At 41.8% G+C, this 16,655-nt stretch overlaps 2 protein-coding genes across 2 annotated transcripts; one reads left to right on the plus strand and one right to left on the minus strand.

The window, feature by feature from the left end:
• The first annotated feature begins 689 nt into the window (after nt 1–689).
• On the plus strand, nt 690–10,437 carry gsg1 (germ cell associated 1). The gene is made up of 6 exons (XM_028042385.1): nt 690–1,276; nt 2,880–3,195; nt 6,107–6,154; nt 6,240–6,404; nt 6,497–6,608; nt 7,972–10,437. The coding sequence occupies exons 1-6, from the start codon at nt 974–976 to the stop codon at nt 8,426–8,428; spliced, it is 1,401 nt and encodes a 466-aa protein (XP_027898186.1). The 5' UTR covers nt 690–973; the 3' UTR covers nt 8,429–10,437.
• Nucleotides 9,502–15,327, minus strand: LOC114160033 (epithelial membrane protein 1). The gene is made up of 5 exons (XM_028042386.1): nt 15,187–15,327; nt 13,597–13,681; nt 11,488–11,590; nt 10,772–10,912; nt 9,502–10,659 (listed from the first exon to the last, which is right to left on the minus strand). Exons 2-5 carry the CDS (start codon nt 13,669–13,671, stop codon nt 10,502–10,504), a joined length of 477 nt encoding a protein of 158 aa, XP_027898187.1. The 5' UTR covers nt 13,672–13,681; nt 15,187–15,327; the 3' UTR covers nt 9,502–10,501.
• Nucleotides 15,328–16,655: the final 1,328 nt, after the last annotated feature.

Here is a 16,655-nt window from a genome sequence, read left to right on the forward strand (position 1 = left end):
TTTTAAATTCACACAGGTTCTTTGATTTACAACAGCATGTTAGGGCCATTGTAGATGGGGGGGAAAAATTCATTTCTGCCCAAAAAAAAAGTTCAAAAAATCTTCGACTAATTGAGTATTCTCAAAACTGAGGGGGGGGGGGTTCTAGCGAAATTTATACTTTCTAAGCTCAGATATATATATATATACACAGTACAGACCAAAAGTTTGGACACACCTTTCTAATTCAATGGGTTTTCTTTCTTTTCATGACTATTTATAAGGCAAGAAATCCCACTTATTAACCTGACAGGGCAGGTTGACCTATGAAGTGAAAACCATTTCAGGTGACGACCTCTTGAAGCTCATCAAGAAAATGCAGAGTGTGTGCAAAGCAGTAATCACAGCAAAAGGTTGCTACTTTGAAGAAACTAGAATATAAGGGCTATTTTCAGTTGTTTTACACTTTTTTGTTTAGTGCATATTTCCACATGTGTTATTCATAGATTTGATGCCTTCAGTGTGAATCTGCAATGTCAATAGTCATGAAAATAAAGGAAACTCATTGAATTAAAAGGTGTGTCCAAACTTTTGGCCTGTACTGTATGTACAGTATATAATTTTTTATTTTTTTTTCTTGAAAATTTCATAGATTAATCTCGAAACGTCTTGAGATTTGTGGCGGAAATTTACTGTTAGTCTGGAAAAAAAGTATAAAACAGAAACTTGTGGAGGGGACAAACTATTTAATGGAGCTGTATATAGAGTTCAGTGCTTTGCACCTATCAGGTCTTAATAAATGAATTTCGTAGGAATGCTGTTTGTCAGTATCCCGACTAAGACTCCAAAGGTCCTACTGCTCTTCAATATACAGTTTCTCTCCACATTTAAAGTTGTGTGTGTGTGTGTATATGTAGCTTTGGTCAGTGTGTCAAGGTTAAATTAAACCGACATTGCTTGTGCAGGCTGAAAAGCCTTGGCTGGAGATTGGGGGATGGAAGGGAGGAAGGGAATGAAAAGGATCAAGATGAATCTAGGAATGAAATTGAAACAGATGGACCTGAGCTGTCTGTTTTGGATTTATTTATACGGCTGGATTAAAGGCGTGTGTGTGTGTGTGTGTGTGATTGAGAGATACGCTCCTGCTTGTGTCGGAGTGACAGTCACACCCCCCCGTAGAGGTCACCGTGGTGACCAAAATCCTCCCGTCATCAGTGGAGCGGAGTGGGAGTGGGGAGCTGTCACTTCTTTTCCACTTTTTCTCTCCAAGAGGAGGCTGAGGGAAGACGCACAGCAGGTAAGAATCCTTCCTTTGTCTCCAACACACAGTTTGGCTCGGATCGCTCGGCTGTGTCGCGTCCGTCCCCTGGATGGTTTCCATGACGATGCCAGATTTCCTCTCCAGTTGATATAATACGTCTTCATCGGGGCTGTGCGAGTTCCTGTCTGTCTGCAAAAGTTGGCAACGATTGGCGTTTTGAAAAATTCATTCGTAGCCGTTTGCAACTTCTGTGAATTTTATTGGGACTTTTTGCGACCGACCAACACAAACGGCACAACGTCGGGAAGCGGGGCTAAGAATGACGCATTGTTTGAAGTTTTTTTTTCTTTTTCTATCAGCAAAAGGAAAAAAGAAAGTCGTGACAGTGTGATGTGTAGTTTTGTTCAGGCCTCTGAATCAGTACTTCGAAGACCGGCTACTGTCTGGTAAATTCCTTTGGGTTTTTCTCTACAGGCCGTGTCCAGCCAGAGCAGGGGTCAGCGACCTTTACAGCACTAAGCAAGTTTTGTCTTTGCTCCAGCTAGACAACGTGAAGAGCCACAAAAGATACAAGGCGCTTCAAAACAAAATAGCCACTTTTACCAATATCTGTTGGAAGAATTTAATTTTTAGATTCAAGAAAAACTTTTTTTATTTTATTTTTTATTTTAAAGGGAATAAATACATCTTTCTTACCAGAATGTTTATGTTTTATGTATCTTTTTTTTTTTTTAAGCAGACAGTTTGCAACCTAGAGGCAAAAAATATTCCTAACACTATTAGTTTTAAAAAAAAAACAGCATGTATTTATTACATCCACTTTTTTTATATATCTTGCTGTGATTTGTCATTTTTAGCCATAGTTACAGCCACAATGGATGGTCTAGGGAGTTTGCACATCTCTAGAGAGTGAAATTTATTATTATATTTCTTTTTTTTTTTTTTTTTTTTTGCAAAATAATTCAAACCCAGATTTGGGTGAATATCAATTTTCATGTCTTGCCACAGATTCTCAATCGGGCTGGACTCTCACTGAGCCGTTCAGACATGCGTTGATCCAAATCCGTGGTGAAAGAAGTAATTATTTCAATTTTGTTTATCATCATTAAAAGGCGAAAATAATTTTTGTGTGAATATGACTCGTTTAGAAAATGTAATATTTGAAAGAAACAATGTTAGATTGTTGTAGAAAGGGAAATCTGTAGCTCATTGTAGAGTTGAAACATAAGGAGGTTCTCGCACCTTTGCAACATTAAAAGAAAAGCAGAAAAGTTTCTGATTTTTTATTCTCCGTATTTACATTTAGAAAATAGTCCATGCTCAACATCTAAAATGAGATGCGGCTGAGCAGATCACTCGCTATCTTCCACTGTAGCCCTGGCTGTTTACGGTCAAGGGTGAACCTCCAGCCTTTCTCCTTTCCTGTCCTCCATTTTATATCGGTCTGCCACATAAAAATCACAACAAAACACACAGAAGTTTTAGGAGTATATTACACAGAATTCACATGCACTCATCTGTCGCATCTCCTTGGAGATTTAGTTAGAAAAAGTGTATGTCATCTCAACAAAGCGTTTCTAACAAAGACAAAAAAAAAGGGATCAGATGTCTTTATTTAACTCTTGTTTCCCTCCACCAGCCTCCTCCTCCTTCTCCCTTGATGGCCTTCCTCAAGAGAGTGCGCTCCCCTTCCCTGTCCTTCTTCCAGACAGTCGTGTCCCTCCTGCTGAGCACCGTGGCCCTCACCTCCTCCTTCTGGTGCACGGGCCAGCAGAAGGTGCCCAAGCCTCTCTGCACGGCCACCAAGTTCAAGCGGTGCATCCCTGTGCCGGGCGTGTCCAACACCTCCAACATCCAGTTCTTCTGGGAGACGGGCGACGACCGCTTCGTCTTCCCAAACTTTCACACCGGCCTGTTCATCATCTGCGAGGAGAACATCTACGTGGACGAATGGGGTGAGAGAGCGAGGGTTTTGTCTGTTGGCCCTAAAGAAAGAAAAAAAAAAAGTAAATAAAATGAAGAGACAATGCTCTCTGCAGAATCAAAAGTAAAGTCCTACAGAGGACTGGCTAGTTCCAGCAGCAGAAACGTCCAGAAACCATCTGCAGTGACTGCTTGAAAAAACTGAACAAGAAAATATGAAGTTAAAGGTACAATTTCTTTGTCTCAAGGCCAGTTAAAGTATATATTCTTCAATATAAAACATTTGTTTTTAACTCCTTATGTCAGTTTCACGTTATTTTAGTAACAAAAGCCAATTTTGTTTTTAGTGTGATGAAAGATAGCAACATTTAGCCCACCCTACTTATAAACGTCTCAGAAAAATCACTACCGTTGGAGTGACTTATGTTGATGCTCTTATTTTGAAATATGACAGGATGTTCTATCACTACCGTTGGAGTGACTTATGTTGATGCTCTTATTTTGAAATATGACAGGATGTTCTATCACTACCGTTGGAGTGACTTATGTTGATGCTCTTATTTTGAAATATGACAGGATGTTCTATCACTACCGTTGGAGTGACTTATGTTGATGCTCTTATTTTGAAAAGTGACCGGACGTTCTCTGTTGAGAGGCGGGAGGAAAAATGGAGGCCGCTAACGTCAAACCGGCTAACGCAATTTGCCTGCCGTTATTTGATCAATGTCTACTGATGTGTTACAACAGCAAGCTCGTGAAATTAAAAAAGTAAAGGAAAGCGTGGACTCTGTTGAGGTTTTAATCATCCAATTTCCAACGTTTGCCTGTGGCATATGCAATGAGCCAGTTTAATGCTAAGAAGCTTACAGGAAATTGCCTGCATTGTGAACAACAATCCTCCCAGGCAAAGAGAGAAGAGGGGAGCCGAACAAGGCGGCTGCATTTTTGGACGGGCAGCCAAAAACGCACTGAACGACTTTGGTTAATTTCTACCGAAAATCAACGTCATCCTTCACAACCTCTCCTCCTGTTCGCTGATTGGCCCTGTTGAAATTCTACCAAAGAAATCGAGTTCAATTGGAGAAAATCAGATGGAGCACCGACAAGAAGTTAGAATTGAGAAGAATTGCGTAGGAAATCAATGGCTGGATGTAAAAGGACAACGTTGCTTGTTTTTTGTTTTTTTTTCTTGTTGTTTGATGCAAACGCCTGAACATGTCACTAGAAGCTCTGACAGGGATTACATAGGTTGAAGAAAATTAATAAATGAAAGAACAACGGATTTCTAAGGAAATCTAAAGATGCTAATCCATTTTTACGTGCGACGCTTAGAATATTAAAACAATCTCATCATGAGGGATTGCAATAACATGCTGTTTACTGGAAATGCTAATCGGACTTTATGTAGCAAGGCCACTGCTGGTCCCACTATGAAGCAGGGACACAGAACAGTAGTTTGGATGAGCCAGGATCTCCTTGGCTCTCATGTAGATGTGTGACTGTGGTGCTGTGTGCTCGGCCCAAAGAGGATTATCACCATGGCGAGTTCTGCTCACAGAGATTTAGACTTCAACAGCACGACTCAATTATGGATTAAAAGCCAGGGAGGCGAAAGGTTAACAGGATTCACAAACATGGGCCGAGTTATCATCGTCTCGTTTGCAGCTGATTAGACGGACTGAGCAAGAACGACGTTGGGAGCTGAACCGTCGGCCTCTTAACTTCTGCGCAGTAGGAGCAACTGCTCGCCTCTTTAGAACGAAAAAGGACAAGAAGTTCAAATGCAAAAACTAAAGTGTACGTCCGGGATTCAGTGTGCTAGATCAACAAGAAGTAACGCATGATTCTAAGGTTTTCTTGGATGGTTCGGGGTTATGTGTGGCGTTAGCTTTAAACAGTTTGAATGTAGGCCAAAAAGTTTGATATTTGCTAAAACTGTCAGTTTTGTGACAGAAGACAGATAATCTGTGAAAACATTGAGCTTGTCGTATGACGAAATGCTCCCAGTCGAAGATCACCAATCAGAGCAAATTCAGTTATACCTTTTTTTATTGATTAGAGGCGATTGGTTGTTCTGGATTGGATTTAGAGATGTTAACCACGTCTCTAATGTTGTTTTTTTTTCTCCACTTCAAATCAGAACTACCTTATGTCACTTTGACACATAAGTTACGTTGAAGTTTGTGTTTGAGACTGGAAAAAAAATCAAAGTGTGTGACGACTGTATTAAAGTTAGAAAAGACGTCTGACAGCACAAAATGGCGTCTGGTCCGTTCTATTTCCCAACTGTAGTACATGTCGTTGATGTATGCTTGATTTTCTCCTGCCGTCCCTAGTTGCACCAGTTTCTTTAAGATTCATCCTTTTGTGAGTTCGGAGGGAGATTATTGGAGCTATCATTTAAACAGTTTGGCAATCAAGCCGCAAAGAAGCTTAACTAAAAACTGAGACGGGACGATGCTGCTGCTGCTGCTGCTGCTGCTGCTGCTGCTTTGCTCTCTGTGCATGCGCCTGGAGCCAATCAAGATTCTTCTGAGAGCAATAATTGCTTTCTGGTTGATATCTTTTGGAAATTTCCACTATTTAAATTATTATTTTTAACGTCTTGGGGGGGCGAAATCCCCACTAGCCTGTGTTTCAGCTTTTGGTGCAGCTAATATTTTTCTTTCCGCTGCCATGCTGGCAGATTTACACCAAACAAATCCTATAATCCCCCATCAGGTTATGCCTGGCATTAGAAGCGCTATGTGCAAACGGCCTTGCTACATAATAGTTGATGGATGTGCTTAATTAAACTTGGGGTTTCCTCTAGAAGAAAAAAAAGAAGGTTTCTGATGTAATTCTTGGTGTTTAATGTGAGGACTTTGGATGTTTATTATGTTTTCTGTCCATACAGATTTGTGAGTTTATTTTATAACCCCCTTTTTTTTGTTGTCTTTTTAGAAGAGAAATGTCGATGGTTTTCCAGTTTGACTCCCGAATCAGAGGAAGGTAAATTCTCCCTCTTCCTGCTGGATGATTGTTTGACATCCATGTTTGTTCTTCCAGCTCTGAGCCTCCGTTTCTTCCTCTGCAGCAATAATTTGGCTGTGTCTCATGTTGGAGTTCATGTACATCAGTCTGCTGCTGGTCAGCTGCCTGCTGCTGTCCGCCCAGCTGTGCATCACGGCCTGGTTTCCCTCCACGCTGCGCTGGGGCCAGATGCTCAACGCCTTTGCAGCTGTCTTCACGGTCCTGGGAGGTACAGCTGTTGCCACCTCAGTTCTGTATTTGGGTTGCTGGGTTTTAACTGAAATCATTGATTTTTTTCTGGGGGTGTTTTGTGCATTGCAGGTCTTCTTGGGATGGTGGGTCACATGATGTTCATGCAGGTGTTTCAGACCACGGTTTCAATGGGACCAGAAGACTTTAAACCTCACAGCTACGGCTACTCCTGGGCTTTCTAGTGAGTCTGTTGGACCTTTCTGTTTAATCGGAACATTTTAAAGGCGCACTTATAAGCAGAAACAACATGCGCGGAAACTCAGAGCGTGCGAATATGATATTAACCGTAACATTTTGTGGAAAAGTAAAGCAATAGTAAAACTAGACAAAAAATATGGCGATTTGCAGCCAGGAGATGTTCGTCCTAATATTCTGAAATAATGTTCAGATTTCAACTTTAAAATAAGAATGAACTTGTAATCACTTATTAATTTATTTTAGGTCATGTTTTTGTCAAAGCTGCAGGTATACTTACTATTCCAAATATTGTAATGGGTCACTTCTGTTTCAATTAATTTATATTAAAAAAAAGTATTTTCTGCTCTTGAATTTTCCTTGCTACCCTCCCGGTATAGGAAGGGTAAATTGAATCCAAGACTTATCTCAGTTTTTTTGACCACACCTATCTAACTAGTTAACTAACTAGCTAGTTAGCTAGCAGGAGGTCCACAAGCTAGCTAGCTAGTTAGCAAGTCTAGCAGGAGAACCTACTATACATCCCTTTCCCATCACTCTCTAGCTAGTTAGCTAGCAGGAGTCCCTCAAGCTAACTAGCTAATAGGCCTATAAGGGGAAGTTACTATCTCTCTCCCAACACTCTAGATACTTGGACTGTTTTGTTTGGGGCAGTGATTGACCCCCTATCCAGAGGGGGGCAGTTTACCACTCCTGACATTTGGTTACACTCCTCCATGGGCCAGCAATGATAATACCATGGTATCCTTATCCTTCAGCTCCCCAGGACAGAAGTCATCCACTCCTGCCACACTGTCCTTGGGGAGCTTTTTAACTATTGAAACAACCTTTGTAAAGGTGATGCATTTACTTCTTCCCTGCTCCCATGACCATGTCTAATCCATGGTGAACACATTAAGGATATTTGAAAGAACTTGTTCTGCCAGTCAACCATCAGAGGAGTCAAGGTTCCCAAATCAAACACATCCTGTGTCCCGTTGGAGTCGCTTGCTTTAGGACAAGCAAATGTCGATCTCCATAGCCTCCCTGAATTCCCCTCGCACCCCAGTTTTTAATTTGGTTCGGTTAGGGTTTTGGGTCACTTGGTACCTGCCTGTTATTTCAGAAGTCCCTACAAACAAGCAAGCCCTACAGGACTCCTTCACTTTTGCCGTTTACCAATGGTTGCTCTGGTCACCAAACAACAAATAAACCAAACCATATTTCTACAAACACATGCAATCGATTAAAAGAACAAAAGAGAAAAATCCTGCGGTGATTTAGCTGTTTTTGCTCGCACTTTAAGTCTGATTGAAACAGACTCAGAAACCGTTATGAACAGCGTGTCACTGTGTTCTTGTCTCTGTCAGTTTGGTGTGGCTTGCCTTCACCGTGTGCATGGTGGCGGGCGTCTCCACCCTAAACAACTACACCAAGAAGGTCCTGATGGTGGGGCCCAGGAGTAGCTCCAGCCTCAACCCCTGCAGCTTTAACTTCGTGGGCCTCCTGCCACCCGCTCCCTACTACACCCCCCCAAACCTGCCCGTCACCCTGTCCGCCCCTCCGCCTGCCCCCGTGATCTCCCACCTGTCTCCATACTACGAGCCTCCGCCGCCCGCTTCGCCGAGGCTCACCCACTCCCACTCGCTTCCCCTGACTCACTTGGACTCCTTCCCTCCTCCCCCGCCCCACCCGGCACCCGCGTCCCCGTTCCACCGCCTCTCCCTGTCCTCCCCGTCTCTCTCGTCCTCCATCTCCGTTCACAGGATGCTTCCGGGACACAGGGAGCATCCCTTTGATCGGGACGAGGATTACAGCCCGCTTTGAACTCTCGCAGGCGCATCTCAGCGAATCAGAATATCGTCAAAAAGGGAATTTATTTCAGTGAATTTGTTCAAAAAGTGAAATGCATATCATCACATATCAATACTTTTGGTCAAAAACGAGTTACGTTTAACAAGGATAGTAGGTTAGGTTTTGGTTGAAGACTACTGAGTTGACCAGCAGACGGTCACTAACTCAACAACAACCTGCCTGTTCACAGAGCACTCTGTCCAAGGATTTTGATGGAAAATTCAATGGAAGAAAAAAGTCCGACACAGCAAACCTGAATTAAATCAGCTGCTGTTCTTTCAACCCTTTAGAGTCCATGTGAAAGTAAATTTGGTCTCTTTGTGAAGATATCGATCAAAGATGTACATCTATGCAGTTAAACATAATTTATTTACAATAAGCATACAGTTATGAAGTTCGAAACACCAAACAAATTTTAATTTTTTTAAATGTATTATTTTTATGTAACTGCTTATGAAGTGTTGAAGGTACGGACTGGAAAATACAATGAAACTGCAAAACGTAACTGTCTACTTCTATTACAAATTTGATTTAAAAGGAAAATATCTCAAAAAGAACTTTTCTGGACAGGTTTTTGTCCATTGCTGTCCCGCGGTTATCCACATTTATCCATTTTCTTTCAATGTACAGTCATCACCAGTGAGGATTCAAATAACACAGCAATCTTCCATTATATACTGAAGTGTAATTATTGCCATATAAATACAACAACATAGTAAGTTACCTTGCAGAATTTGAGATTTTACACAATAATTTTCTTCATGTTTTCTCTCTCCAATCAACTTTTAAAGTTTAGTTCTTTGAACAATTTTGGGATTTTTCTCCTTTTCTTAGAAAAGAACGCAACATTTTCAGCATTTCGTCCTCAAATAAGAGTCACCTGTCTAAACACAGAATGAATGACCTCATCTTTGTTTTAAACTCAAACGAATATCTTGTTGTGAACCATCGATCCTGTATGTCTGTTTCACCTTTGAGTCAAAATCACTGAACTACACCGTTCACTGCAACGCTGGGGAAAAAACAATTAAATGACAAGTCACCACTGAATGAAAAGTTTTATTTCAAAAATCACTGTAAAGATCATTCATGTAGCAAAAATAAACATCAGACACACGGAGCTTTGTTGGGAAGAAATCCTATTTACACATCATGTCTTTCGCTTCATTACTCAAACGGTTGCCTTTGTGGGAACACGGCTGGTGGAAAAATTTTAACGGTGTTTCCGCACGAAGTTTGGATTTTTCTAAAATTGACGTGAATCTGTGGCGCCGATAACTTCGCTTCCAGAATATTTAGTCTCTCCTAATTACAAATATCTCTTATTCCAATATCTATGATGTTTTTAGAGGAGCATAATTTAATCTAAGGCCTTTTCGATCATATTAGTTCAACATTATAAAGTAAGAGAACGTCTTTTTATTAGAGAAGATAGTAGAAAATTGATAAACTAACAATAAAATAATGCAAAAAATATCAAAGAAAATAACAAAATACCCTTTTTTAAAATCTACTGTAACATACATATTCATAAATGTAAAAGTACATTTTAAAAAAACACACTTGAATATTTATTGATCATCGTTTTACTGCTGCCAGTCGAGCACTTGATCTCTTTGAAAATAGTGGCTTACTCGACGAAAAACTAATCATTAAGTTCGAATTTATCGTAAACCTGAAGGATTTCTCTGTTCAGCTTGAACAAAATAATAAAAAAAAAAAATTAAAAAACGTATCCTTAGATGCCCTGAAGAAAGCCAGCCCGACTCCGGGCTGAAAACACACTTGGACACGACCGCAGTCGACTGAGTTCGACTCCTGCTTCATTAGTCGAAGGAACCGTCTGAAGGCAAACTCGGTCAAACGTTAAGTGTATGTGAAAATATCCACAGGTCTGTTGTTTTTATACTAGCAGCATCAATTTAATGAAGGAACAAAAAAAAAAAAAAAAAACAGGATTGTAGCTGAAAGAGTAGATCTTTTTTTAAAAAATAGACAAAAACACAAACAACGTGGAGTGTGATCCAGTGTCCAACTTGCTCCACGCTACTTCTTGCGTAGCACAAAGTAAACGATGGAGGAGATGAACGTCAAACCGAAGGCGATCCACGCCAGGATGAAGCTGTGGCCGTAGTTACCGATGCTGCTCTCGTTGACGTGGAAACGGTCCGTGTAGATGGACGCTGCGATCATGATGAACAGAGCTGAAGAGGATGATGAAGGAGGAGGGGAGGGGGAGAAAAAAAAAGAAAAGAACGGTGACGATTTAGTCCCGTCGGGAAGCGTGCAGAAACGTTCTTATGACGCGTGACTTACAGGCGAGGACTTGGAAGACGCCGGAGACGGTGAACCTGTTTCCCTTCGGCAGGGTGAAGAGCTGAGCGATAAACACGAAGAGGCCGATGATGGAGAAAATGCAGGCGAGCACGGTGGTGGCCTGCACTGCCTGGAGGTAGTCTGCAGGGGGAGCCAGAGAGAGCAACAGACATCAGCGGGGGCTCAAATAAGGAGGAGGCGTGTGTGACATCATAACAGATTATTTTTATACTAAACAAGACCCCAATCTTCACTTTTGGAAGAAAAAAACATTTATTAGAAACATGCATATAATTTTCAGGTTGATTCTCTTGTTTGTCCCAAATCACAATCTATAAATTATATGTAAATGTATATATTTACACTTTGCAAGTTCAATCAATGGAAGATTGTCCCAATTTTAGCACTAACAGTGCTCTTGTCTTGTGTTTTTTCAAACAGGATAAATGTTTCTTCCGATTATATCGCTCTGTTTTAAAAACAATAACCAAGCGGCGCTAATTTGATCAGTCGAGTATTTTATAATTTAAAGAATAGATGAACAAATCCAGTTGAGATTCATTAAAAAAAAAAATTTTTAAACTGTGAAATTAGTGGTGAGCCATTTTTTCCTATGCTAACAATCAATATGTGAACTCGTGTGAGCAAAGTGATAATGCATGGTTGGGAATCGAGGTGAAATTCATCAGTGTTTTGGGAGGACAGTTGATGCTTACCTGCTGGATAGCTGGTGGGGAGATCGGTCAAGTTCCACTTGTTGCCTGTCAACACCCACCGCCCCCACACGTCGGTGCTCGTGGTAGAAGTTACCCACCAGGCCTGATGGGGAGAGCAGCCAAATCAAATCAAATCCTTTGACACAATCCATTTTGTTATTCCATTACGTCAATGGATGAGTTAGCCTTAGCGAAGAGTCGAGCGTTATTAGGTGTGTCGATTGAAAGGACAGATGCCACATAGCCGTGGTATTACTCAATACTCTTTCCTCACCGCTCAGAGGAATCTTAGATATTTGAATGTATGTTGAGCAGCGTGTGCAGGTTGGCTCGTTAAACTAACTGTCATCTGTCTGTGTCGAAGAGAAATGACGGGTACCTGGCCTGGAACGGAAGAGTGAAACGCTAACAGGAAAGGAATGAAAGGCTAGAGAGACGACACACAGGTGAACAGACTTAGAGACCCGAGGGTCTGTCAGATTAGGTTATATGCTGTCAATATCTTCCCTGCACTAGATTACTTTCTTGGTCGTTGAAGTTCACGACTTAAAACAACTAAAATCTCTAAGTTTATTGTGCTGATGCCATTTTGTGAACCTTTAAAACCGTGGCCATGTTTGCATTGGGTGGTTAGTTCCAGACAATTTGATTTACATGGGAAATAAGGGAAGAAATGGTGCGCCACCAATGATTTTCCTAAGAGAAACAAACCGAGAGCTGAATATTTAAAGTGTTTGTTTGATAGTAAGCAGAAAAAATATTTAGTTTTAAATTGTTATTACTATTTTGTTATTTTTGCTATACCTTTTCTTTTAGCTAGTGTTGAGACGTTTGCTCCAGACACGCACCATACATGCACGCACACTCATCTACGGACACAAAGATTCTGCACAAAAGCCTTTTGTTTCATACGGACACTTTCTGTAGAAACGAAACTTAACTTTAGCTCATCGTCTGACCACTAGGCAGTGACGTAACACATCAGCAGACCAGGAGGCGGACTTTAGGATATAAGCAAGGTGTCTTCCGTGTTTGAGCAGATGCTGTATAGATTCGGGCCTTTACACTTGACATCCACCTAAGCCTGTAAGGGTAAGCGTCTCTTTCTTTTTAGCGCTAAAAAGAATAAAATAAGTAAACTCTGATTGTTTCTGTGTTGGCTGATTTCCTGTTCGTGTGCTCACACGTTTTGGGTCCGTCGAGTTTAAATCACAACACTAGTTACTCTATCTGGAACGCTTTACATGTTCCGTTACTAGTTTGTGTTTCACATAGGAAGATCAGAGGTGGTGCACCGCCTCCAACCTCTATTCTCTACGTCAATGATTCCATGTAACTAATCAGCCAAATCAAATGTTTTGATGGTTTAAAAAATGCTAAAATAGCCTTAGCATGAACTTCTATGATGATTTTGACTGAAGTTGTTTCAAGATGCTAGAAGTCAACTCCAGGCCCCGCCCCTCTTTGAACAAGCAGTTAGCTTAGCTTTAGCCAAATCTGAATTTAAGACTCTGTTCATATTAACCTGAATATTTAGCAAAACGTATATTATCTGCTACGTTTGCATCTCAAATCAGATATTTTTAAAAGCGCTTTTCAGTGTTTTCAAGCGTGTGGACATCCTGAGATAATTACAAGAACAATCGAAAGCGATGATGTAGAGACTCGCTTCTCACTTTTTGTGTTAAAAAAAATCACAACAATAATATAACATCTTTTATATCCCCCACCACCGCCACCCACATCTGTCTCATCTGATTGATTATGCTAATCGCAACATTATCGCCCCCTGCTGGCAAAACACATTTTGGAAGAGTAGAAACCAAAACAAAGACCCTCCCTTCAGTCTTAGCATGTTGCTCAGGAGGAGTGTGGCAGATGTCACGGATAGACATCTGCCATGGGAATCGGGGTTGTCTTGTCAGTCAGTCAGTTCCCGAATTCATATATTTTTCTCTTTGCGCCTAATTCTCCGTTATAGGTACGCTATTAAATGCATTTGCTAAGCTATCCTTTTCACTCTTCTTGAGCAATCTTTATGACGAGCTAGAAATGAGCAAACCTGCGTGACGCGTTTTCGTGTCAAGGCAACACGGAGCCTTTACTCACATTGTCAATGGTCGCCACCAGCAGCAGGATGATGGCTGCGAGGTGCAGAACCGAGAGAGCGACGAGAACCAGCATGATGACTTTCCTGCAGGGACGAGCAGAAAGAAAACTGGGTTTTTGAAGTTGACAGTGTTGAACGTGCAGCTGACCGCTACAAGCAAAACATCACAATAGACGTCAACACGCTCACTCTAAAAGGCTTGAAGCCAAAAGGTGCCACACCCACTCAGGGCGTTCCTACTCGATTTCTAATGTGGGTTTTTGAGAGAGAGAGCCAATGGATTCTCATGAACCAAACTCAGGTTAACGTCTACAAAAGAGGTTCTGCTGGGGAAAGAGGTGCAGGGGGGTCAGTAAACACAGAAGCTGGTTGGCAAGGAGGGCCTGGAAGATTTCCTGGTGAGTAGATGAGTATGGGCTTGTCTAATGCTTGAAGGATACCTGCCACTCCCTGAAATAGCTGTAGTGTACACGCCCAGTTCTCTCACCAAGATGCTGATCCCTCCACACTCTGGCACACAATGCAGCCCTGCCTGCCTGCCTGCCTGCCTGCCTGCCTTAAAAACAAAAAACAGGACTAAAAACCGCAGAAGCCATTTTACAAACTGCTTCATGCTTTCACTGTAAAACTGTAATTACAGTTTTAGTCGCTCGTAAAGAGCCTTGTGTGTACACGAGCCGCGTTTGGGTTAAATCCGGTCGCGCGGAGCCACGCTGGGGTGGGAGACATCAGAGGCTGTTGGAATGTGCCGGTTCGGGAAAGGAGCGGTCAAGGGTTGGGCCCTCCAAAAAAAATAAAAAAAGACAACAACAAAAAAAACATTCTGGCATGTTCCGTGTCATCATCCCACCAAAGAAAAAAAAGAAAAGAAAAACCTCCTGAAGGCACGGGGCATGGAGCTGGCAGACATGTGACCAGACCCCCGGGCATCGTTTCGACTTTTCCGCCTCCCGTTTCACCACGAGATTCCCTTTTCTTTTCTTTTTTTTTGAGCTACCTGTGCTGTTTCAGCTTAAAGCGCTGAGAAGCTAAAAAAAAAAAACATTCTTTCGAGAAATTAAACAGATTATAAAATCGAGCTGAGATTTCAAAAAAAAAAAAAAAATCTATATTAAAAAAAAAAGATTCAACTGTTCATTTTCAGAAAGTTTAATCGAGGAATATTCGGTTCTTCCAACATTCACTCAAAAAGGCCAAACTTGTCAAATGTTGCTGCAGGGACTTCAACGTCTGGCCTCGACCAGTTGCCGAGTTTCCAATCCCGGGAAAAGAATTAAATAAAATCTCATTTGCAATTTTAGAATTCGGAAATTTAAATTGCTTAAATTCACCCACATTTTCAAGCCAAATTTCAGTGTATCCCACCATGCCTGGAACGTCAAACCAGCAGTGAAAGAGTAACAGAGTGGAAAATGGAAAACAGGTTCAGGCTAAGGTGGACAACTGAGTGTGCACCTTTCTTTCTCTGAATTTGAATTAAAGCACCCAAAAGCAAACCTTTAGAGGAAAACATAATCAAATGTGGTTTCTCTGACCCTCCTGGACTCTGCCTCGGCCCTGAGAAGCACCGGGGATAAACGCTGACTTACTGTTAGACGGCTGTGTGTCTCTTCAACGTCCTTTTCCTCCTGCTGTCAATGATCTTAATTCCAAGCTGCGAGTCTAAATGCACAAACATAAGAAACAACTCCTACGCCCACTTATACCCAGCCCTCTTTTATGTCCACACCCAGACAAGCCTCTTGTTTGCCTTTCACACAATCTCTGCCTCCTTCTTCTGTCTGTTCTGCCCATATGATTCTCTCTCTCTCTCTCTCTCTCTCTCTCTTTTTCACACACACACACACACAAACCCAAGCAAGTCACTTTTTCCCCGCTTTGTGTTCGTTCTCATGCCTTTGCCAATCAGCTGAAGATGTTGATTTCACTCTCATGAGGGCCGCTGGTGACTCACCGGCCATGTTGAGGGGGGGGAACTCCTAAAACTCTGACTGGACACACGCTGCCATGGCAACAGACTGCAAACCAGCTAAGCATAATCACAATGTCGTTGCCACGGGCGAAACGCACGTGTATATTTAGGCATGTAAGCGATGACCCGTGTAGCTTCTTCCTCCTGATGCATGCAGTGTTTTCCCAGGGTGTTTCAGGACGAAGGCATGTCGCCGGTGGCAACAGAGCAGGGGACAAACGGGGGGGGGCAAACGGGTGCAAGTCGTTGCCTAAGTGCAAACTGAGGAGGAACGCATTGGTATGCAAAGGGTGGAGAGGTTGGGAGACATTTCGCACGGCTGTGACATCAATTGTTATTACTCATGGTCACTGTTTAATTCTCAGTGATGTGCTCCAAATGAGCGCGGTGACAGATTGTCATTTACCTCTAAGACACGTTGTACCATTTAGTTTACAGTGAGCTACTAAAGTAAGGTGAGGCTATAGTTTATTTGGCGTCTCATTTGTACTCTGCAGGCGTGTTATCATCTGCATAACGAGGCATTTCTCAGCGTTTTTTAGAGGTGGTGTTGAGCATTTGCGGAGTTGTGGTTCCCTAAACATCTAACTGGAGCACGGTTGAGTTTCCCAAATCTAAGTTGGGTGTTTTCAGAGAGGAGGACTTAGCAATAAGCAGCTACCAGCACTTGTTTCCTGTCTAATATCGACTGTCACAATATAGTTACTAGATTCATATCTACCTCGAAAGCAGTTGGTACCAGAAATTCTTGTGACTGGCATGAAAAGGCAGCCCAAGTACAACCAGTAAGTTCTTGTACCACGTTTTGAGAATCCTGGATTTGAAAAAAGGAATATTTGTGTTTTAGAATCGGCCGACCAGTTTCAGACTTAAATGTCTACAGCAAAACTGGAAAATGGATGTTAACAGATGTTCTCCAGGAAGTCCAATTGACCCGGAAATATTTTCCAAATCTGAACAGTTGAAACGTTTACTCTGTAGATGTGTGACGGTACTTTGTAATGGTGAAAAAAAATTAAAAATTCCCAGAAATTTGTGGTTGTACTTTTGCAAGAAACGGGACACTGAGGGGGAAACTCTTTGAAC

This window comes from Xiphophorus couchianus, chromosome 16 (genome assembly GCF_001444195.1).
Source record: "Xiphophorus couchianus chromosome 16, X_couchianus-1.0, whole genome shotgun sequence".
Classification (NCBI taxonomy): domain Eukaryota; kingdom Metazoa; phylum Chordata; class Actinopteri; order Cyprinodontiformes; family Poeciliidae; genus Xiphophorus; species Xiphophorus couchianus.